The sequence below is a fragment of the Diachasma alloeum genome, unplaced genomic scaffold (assembly GCF_001412515.2).
Source record: "Diachasma alloeum isolate Michigan unplaced genomic scaffold, Dall2.0 Dall_scaffold_00195, whole genome shotgun sequence".
Taxonomy (NCBI): Eukaryota; Metazoa; Arthropoda; class Insecta; order Hymenoptera; family Braconidae; genus Diachasma; species Diachasma alloeum.
Window position 1 is genome coordinate 1144759 of NW_021680360.1, and position 8646 is coordinate 1153404.

Below are 8646 nucleotides of genomic sequence, written 5' to 3' on the forward strand. Positions count from 1 at the left end.
GAGATTTTTCAGACGCTAAGAAACGTGTGAATAAAATGATGATTTGTATGAATTTCAGACGAACAGGTGCCTAGACATCTTAATTTGTGGTTTAAATTCAGATAAAAAACATTCTCTGTTACAGAAAAATTATACACTGAGAGAAATATCGCCATAATATCACAAAACTAATTTCTTGCGCCAAATATCTCATCTCTTGAGGATAAATTTCTTGGGAGAAGAATTCCGGATAATGTGTCGGACAATGTCAGATTTCAGTGAAGGAGGAATTTTGGGATTGGGGGTGAGTGGGGGTGATGAGGGGGCTGTGCGCTTGGGAATTTGGAGGGGGATCTGTTCTTTTTGATGGATTGAGGAAAAGGAGAATTAAAAATTTTGGGGAATTGTTGGGGGATAGTGGGGATTTTGGGAGATGGGATCACAGCAAGAGGGTCTGGATTTCACACATCTTTTGTTGAGATTTTTCAGACGCTAAGAAACGTGTGAATAAAATGATGATTTGTATGAATTTCAGACGAACAGGTGCCTAGACATCTTAATTTGTGGTTTAAATTCAGATAAAAAACATTCTCTGTTACAGAAAAATTATACACTGAGAGAAATATCGCCATAATATCACAAAACTAATTTCTTGCGCCAAATATCTCATCTCTTGAGGATAAATTTCTTGGGAGAAGAATTCCGGATGTGTCGGACAATGTCAGATTTCAGTGAAGGAGGAATTTTGGGATTGGGGGTGAGTGGGGGTGATGAGAGGGCTGTGGGCTTGGGAATTTGGAGGGGGATCTGTTCTTTTTGATGGATTGAGGAAAAGGAGAATTAAAAATTTTGGGGAATTGTTGGGGGATAGTGGGGATTTTGGGAGATGGGATCACAGCAAGAGGATCTGGATTTCACACATCTTTTGTAGAGATTTTTCAGACGCTAAGAAACGTGTGAATAAAATGACGATTTGTATGAATTTCAGACGAACACGTGCCTAGACATCTTAATTTGTGGTTTAAATTCAGATAAAAAACATTTTCTGTTACAGAAAAATTATACACTGAGAGAAATATCGCCATAATATCACAAAACTAATTTCTTGCGCCAAATATCTCATCTCTTGAGGATAAATTTCTTGGGAGAAGAATTCCGGATAATGTGTCAGACAATGCCAGATTTCAATGAAGAGTTCACGGCCTGAACATGAAGATTTCATGATGAAGTGAGAATTTTTTGAGAGAAAAATCGACAAATTACCCTCGCGTTCAGTAAATTTCCCCGGGTCAACGGAGAAAAATTCACTATTCGTCGCGTACTTTTTCCTCTTACTTGACTTCTTCGGTCATTTTTATCTTTTTCTCCGTGAACTGTCAAACGAGGCTTCTTAACTATTACTGTCATTCGTTAACTATTAACGAATCGCGTTAACAGTTAAGAAGCCCCGTCAACATTAACTAAATCCTATCAGTGGATCCTCTTCTTGGGGATGTTCAATCTTTCCCGCATAAACTACACCTAGAATTATTGATCAATTCCCATGGTTTCTTGCGTGTATGAAATAAGCGGAGAATGCTCCTAATAATATTTCAGTTCCAAGATAAAGGAGAATTGAATTGAGAAAATACTGAATAAAGAATTGGGTTTTCTCGTGAAGTTGCGAGGCTACCTCCCATGGTACTTTTTCCTCTTGAGGAGGATCGATACATTCACATACTGAAATTTTTAAGCTCCTAGGATGTGCCTTGAAAACGATGGGTTTAAAGCTCCACTGACAATAAAGAATTCATATCTTTCGGTTTCATTTTGAAGTGGAATTCTCCACTATTCTTTTTAAAATAAGAAAAATTATGTATTATTATCTATTTTTTAAAGTTGATGATATTCACAAATTCAAAAAAATTATCAGATCAAACAAACCAAATATCTAGGAAAGAATGAAAACAAATATTCAAGTGAATAAAAAAATAAGTGAATGGGAAAATGCTGAAACCGAGAATATTCTCCAGAATTTGTGGTACTAGCTTACTTTGCACGTTCTCCATTTCAAGAACATTTCCACAATTTTCAAAGTTCTTTTATGTGCCTTGTAATCGTATAGTTTAACCTCTCCTACAAATAAAAGTCAAACTTTCCTTCCATCATTCTGTTTCTCTTGACTGCAGTTTTTAAATTATTCTATTCATCCTGTTATATTCAAATATTCACTATTCTACAATTTTCGATACACCCAGAAAAATGACGCATTCAAATGAACTCAAACTCTTCATTTTAATTTTTTTTGTCATTTCTACTGTTTTATGAGAAAATAATAAATTGATATATTTATTTCAATGAAAAGACCAACTAATGATTAGGTGAGTGAGGTGTTGCTCCGACGGACATCCAAGCTAAGCAGCGTTGAGCTGGATTAGTACTTGGATGGGTGAACGCTTAGGAACACCTCACTCGCACAAAAATTGCGGGCGGTAGGTACGGTTTAGCGGCCTAGTGTCGCCATCTAGTCAGTGTGACAGATGGATACATTAGGGCACTGCACAAATCGGCCGGCTGTGCGACTGGGGTTTTACATGGTTTTCCGTGCAGTCCTAGGTCGAATGGGGTACAGCTAAGAGTAAGACGGCCATGATACCGCAGATAACAATGAGAGGAAAAGAAAGGAGGGGCGGCAGGCTAGAGGAGGGGTTTCAAATCGAGAATTACTTCGATAAAACCAATGAAATGGAAAAAAAAAGAAAAAAAAAAGAATATTTCAATGAAAAGGTTTAATTATATGAAGTGAATGAATGATTCACTCATTCAAAATGAATCCTCCACTAAACCCCAATGATCCATTCATTCTATCCAGATGAAAGAATTATAGCGTGTCAATAAATTCAGTCTCTTTGGTGTATGAAAGATGATTTCACTCCTAAATAATAAAATTTTTGATGGATCTGTGATGGATCAAAGTTAACAACAAATTGGGTTGCGAAATTGATTATTGCGAAACCTTCTTATTGTGATATCTGCTAGGCGAGACATTGATTGATTATCAAGATACAAATGATTACGGGATTGTTTCTAAAGTTATCTACGCCCTCACTATTTAATTTGATAGTCAAAAGTAATTGAATTTATTGAATCAGAGGTTCAAGCGGGCTGCTTTTGGTAAATAACATTTTTAACATTTTTGGCTGAAACATCTCGTGAACTCCTTGGAATTACATAATGACAGTGTAAATAACCCATATTACGGGTTCCAATACGTTAAATAAATAATTTAAAAAACTTGGAATTTTTTCCTCATTGAAATTTCACATAATTTCGTTATGAAGAATTCGAAATTCATTAATTAGTTGTTAAATTTCACCAACTAGTTGTTGAAATTCAACAACTAATTGGTGAATTTCACCAACTACACTGTTAAAAATTTTTTGTCTGAAATTTCCGATATACTTTTCGGAAATTTTTATCGAATTTAACTACCACTGAAGTTTCAAGGAATTTCATCATTGAAAATCCAGAATTTCGTGGAAAAATCGAAGAGAACTGTAATGAATGGCAAACTAATCTATTCTTGAATTTTCAGGACTGACACTCAATTTGATTTAGAGGGAAAAAATCTGAAATTTCAGATTTCAGTGAAAATTCAACGTAATTGGGCACTGAATATTCATATTAAATTGGAAATTCAAATAAATTGAGGAATTCTTGTCTTGATGCTGCTTAAAATTCTGAAATTTTACTGAATTTTCAGTGAAACCTGAAATTTCATGATTTTTTCTCCCTAAAATCGCATTCAGTGTAACTGTCCTGAAAATTGCTAGTCAACTGTCCATGAAATTTCATCTTTTTCTAACAGTGCATTTGGAAATCTCCAACATCAACGAAAACCGATTTCCACTTCACCCCATTCCCACAAAATCCACTAATGTCAATTCTCTTCTGTCTGTTCCAGGCCTCCGAAAAGTGTACCCCTACTACTTCACCTTCACGACCTTTACCAAGGGTCGTTGGGTGGGTGAGAAGATCCTCGAGGTGTTTGCCCGTGAATTTCGTGCCCATCCGGCCGAGGAGTACGAGAGATGCATCCGCGCTGGCACTCTCACGGTCAATTACCAGAAGGTCGACGTTGACTACAGATTGCGGCACAACGATCTCCTCGCCAACGTCGTTCACAGGTGAGCGAGCCCCTCCCCCACCGCCCCCTCCCCCCACCAAACCCCTCTCAACATCCGGAATCATACAAGAGCAAATTAAAATAATCCATTCCCTCTAATACAAAAATAGCGATATGGAAATTTCCGTCTGCACATCCATGGGATACTCCACTGTCCGCTCGAAGTAGAGTAGCTTAAGTTCTCTCAGGCAGATGTGCACTCCCCCGGTGGAAACTGAAAACAAAGAAGAATTAAAGTGAAAAGAGAAGAAAAAAAGCAAAACCAAATAAAGGAAAATCCGGAAAAAGCAAAAAACGAAGGGAGATAATTCCCACCTCCCCCCTCTAATTTCCATAAAAAATTATGTCTTATCACTCCATAGAAATCCTAACGAAGTAAACAATGCGACCATTGTATCCTCCACCCATGCAGTTTTATTGTCACTATAATGTGAATGTAAATTTGTTTAACAAAAAATCGAAGAAAAACTGTGTGAAGGACGGGAGTAACAACTTTACTGTCAAGGTCTGTAGCACTNTTTAAAGGATTTCAAAACCCTCCCCCCCCCCCCACATTCTCCCAGGTTCAAGAGCCGTCTGTTGGAATAAAACAAACGGAAGTGTCTGGAAAAAAAAACTCAAGATAAATGCGAAAAATTGAGAGAAAAAATAAACAAACTCGAGTTTCCTCTGGTGTTTATCCACTTCCGGCCTTTTGTTTTCCTCAAACTGTTGCTTTCTTGGCGCCTAATGCCTAAACACCAGAGGTTTACAAACGGTAAAAGGCGTCGTGGGTCACATTGACTCCTCTATTTTGTATTTTTTATCCTAAAATTCAGTTGGGCGATCGCCCCAGATAAATCCCCCACTCTCCAACTGGTCCATGAGCTTGGGAGTAGGATCCAGTACGTGGATAAATAATTTATGAGCCCAGCCTTCCAGCACTTGCGTTCGATCCCGTGCCAAAAAGCTGTACCCTATCCTGGGGATTAATACTTTCACATTAAACATATAAAAGTTTGCCTCTTTTTGCTGAAGGGGGGTAAATAAAAAACTATGGTTTTTAGCGTGATACACGGAGGTTGGGCTGAGCTTGAGTAAACATAACTGGGTCAGTTTGAGAATTTATCCTGAAGTTTTAATCCACATATATCAAGATTTATAGGGAAATTTTTTACAAGATTGACCTCGTCTGAGTATATCCACTTTATCAAGAATGTTTTGGGTTTATTTCAGAGAGTGGGCGAGCTTTTTTGTTGTTAGGCGGGGAGCTTCGGAATTATGAAGTTCTTTATGGGAGTTGGGGGAGTGGAGTTATCACAGTTGGAAATGCAAAAATATGGTATTTAGTTTGTAAATAGTACACTTACAATTTTTTTATTTGAATTTCAAAGAATTTGGACGGTGACATTTCACAATTCGACGGAAAAATCGAGAAGAACTGTGAGTTTCAGTTTAATTATTCCTTGCAATTAGTGGAAGTCAGGGAAATTCAGGTTAATATATTCTTACATTCTTAACTGATTGAAGATTTTCCGTAATTTGGTGCTGAATATTCATGGTTTCATTGAAAATTCGATGAAGTTGGAAATTTCATGATTTTTCCTCGCGAAATCGAATTCGATGTTGCACTATTAGAAATTTATTTAGGTTCCGGTGACGATTGTTATTGAATTTTCAATGTCGTGGGGTTTAATTCAATTTAGGATCATATCATTCATGAAAGTTGCCATTAATCTTGAATGTTGTGGAGAGGATTTCCACCGATTTTTTAACTTGTATTTTAGTTTTATGCAGTTTTGTACGTAATAGGTTTTAAACTGTTGATTATTCTCTGTTTTAATTTGATTGTGGACATCAATAAAGTGTGCTCCTGAGGAGGACCCGACAAAGGGAATCGAAATATTGGGCTTAGGCTAAATGACTGGATCAATTTTTATCATTTAGACATAATAGACTCCTTCATGTAGAATCAGCTAATGACCGCAGAGGCCAAAACTAAAATACAAATTAATATTGAATATTCAATAAAATTAAGTTTTTCATGGTGAACTATCATTGGCACTTCAACGACATCTTGAATTTTAGCCCTCATTATGAAAATTGAATATTAAATTCAATTGAATTTTCAATAATTTTCTTTGTCATATATACAATTTGATTGAATTTGATTTTTCAGTAATAAAATGGACATAAATTTCATGCAAATTAAGGGCTGTTGAAAATGTCAAGTTTTTTCATTTCAAATTTCATTTTATTTTCAAATAATCGTCAATCTCCCTAACTCAATAACTGATTAATAAATAATAATAAATAATTCGAAATAATAGTTGATAATAATAGATAGCTCGAAATTTGAATATTTAAAATTGATGCTGAGTTCAATAATTAAAATTTAAGAGTGATATTAACCAATTGACTACTTAAAAATAATATTTGATATTACTAACATTATATTTTACTGAAAAGAATTATTATTATTTCAAATAATTGATTTTTCAGTTTGATAATTATTACATTTTATTATTATTATTATTATTATTATTATTATTATTATTATTATTACAGGTATATATATGTATATATACTACTCGAATTCGAAATAATAATTGATAATAATAGATAGTTCGAAATTTGAATATTTAAAATTGATGCTGACTTCAATAATTAAAATTTAAGAGTGATATTAACCAATTGACTACTTAAAAAATGAACGGTAATTCTAATTAATGGATATGACCATTTCTGTTCATCATTGAATTTACACGACGACGAAAAATATCGTCCGATGCTCAAGGCAAAAGCGTTTTCTCCTCGTGTTAGATCCACTATTCTATTCCATCAACCAGAAACTGTCCACTACACCCCAGCAACCTACTTGTCCAGCGTCCCTCCCCCATCTAAGGTTCCCATGTTAACCCGGCAGCAGCCCTCCAAGTGCAAAAACGTTGTAAAAAAATTCTCACGACAAATTAGGTTGAAACCCCCCTCAGCCAATTTCCAGTGTGCAAGAAAATACCCTGAAATTTTATACCCCAGCCTTATTTTTTTTCACCCTCTCAACCCAACTTAAAATATTCTCCCCCGTACCACCAGGGTCTCTTAAAACGCCCCAATTAAGTTCACCTGTACTCCCCTTTAAACTAAAAAAACGGAAGAAGAGAATAATGATAATTTAGCGAGTATGTGCAAATACGTGCGGATAAACCGAGGACTATTTTGTTGTTTTGTTTCCGGAGTCGTTGCATTTGTAGGTTAAAACGGGGGCAATTTTATTGGTTCATTCTAGTCAAGCTCGACGTTATAAATTGTATATATACAATGTTGAGCCCGGCAATTGCACGTCAGGTTGAATAAATCGACGGTCAAAAGAGTGGAGCAACGGTGGTGAGAGAGAAGAAAGTTGAGAAGGATGGGATAAACCGTCTCGGATAAGACAGGAAAATTAAAGTGCCCCCTTTGATCATGACACAGTAATTGAAGAAAATTAAAAGACAAACAGGTACACCTCGGCGAGTTTCAATTCATTTTATCTTCCGTCTCATTTTAATAATTCCATTTTCTTTGATCAATTAAATCCACCAAAAGATATTGAATAAACATCTGGGCATAGCTAACACGATAATTAGAGAATGTCAGAGCTCAACAAAGCACACATCCTCGACCCCAATGTGTCTCATACAAAAGCTTTAAAAATTCATCACAGCGTGACGCAAATTTCACAAGTGAAAAACCTCACGTGGTATTTTTACTCGTGTGTGTGGGTGCTAGTGCCATTAAGGGACGCATTAAAAGATCTGCATTTTGGTCAGGTATATGGTGTACTAGTGGTACTAGTGCGTTAACTGTACCCCACCATTAGTGTAACGCTAATAGCTCGCCCCATGGTACTTCTGCTATAAACGTCAACAGTAAATTTACGTAATTTTCCGTCAAACTCTTGTACATGTGACGGTGAATTTTGAGTGGGCGGACATGGAGAGTTAGGATAACCTCTTTTACCTGCTTTCTGAATTGTTCAACGGTGATGGGGAATGCTAATTGATTGGTACCCGAGTCGAGGATTTGGTTCTGATTGGACGTACACAGGTCTTTCAAGATCTCTCCAGACCTAGATGGACCTGGTAAGTCCTAATCAGTTCTGCGACGTACTTTTCCAGAGACCATTCGAATCCTCAGTTCTTTTCGGTCCTGAGAAGTCCTCCTCGATGCTACCGAGAACGCGTGATTTTACGAGCGGGTGAAGGGGAAGGCATGTATGCGGAGGGTTGAAATTTGTAGCCAACGAGGAGACAGGGTTGCAGAATATATTTTAGCCACCCTCATCTCCCCGTTTGCAGGGGGTGTTTAAATAAAAAATAGTGAACGTTGATTCTGTATTTATTGACCCCCTGATGCCAATGAAACCCTCGGAGGTGACAGAAAAGGGGAAAAAAAATTTTCATTTTCACGTGGGTCAAGGGTGAAAGTCGATTTTCGCCAAAAATTGAATTTTTTCGCCAAGTGAAAGTTGATTCGTATTT

The 8646-nt window shown here is 36.5% G+C and overlaps 1 protein-coding gene across 1 annotated transcript in view; it reads left to right on the forward strand.

Moving 5' to 3' along the window:
- The window catches only part of LOC107048591 (RNA pseudouridylate synthase domain-containing protein 2), a 222949-nt gene that overhangs the window by 172819 nt on the left and 41484 nt on the right, over nt 1–8646 (forward strand). Inside the window, exon 5 of the mRNA XM_015271822.1 lies at nt 3923–4145. Within this exon, the coding sequence (XP_015127308.1) occupies nt 3923–4145 (223 nt within the window). The remainder of the gene's footprint in view (nt 1–3922; nt 4146–8646) is intronic.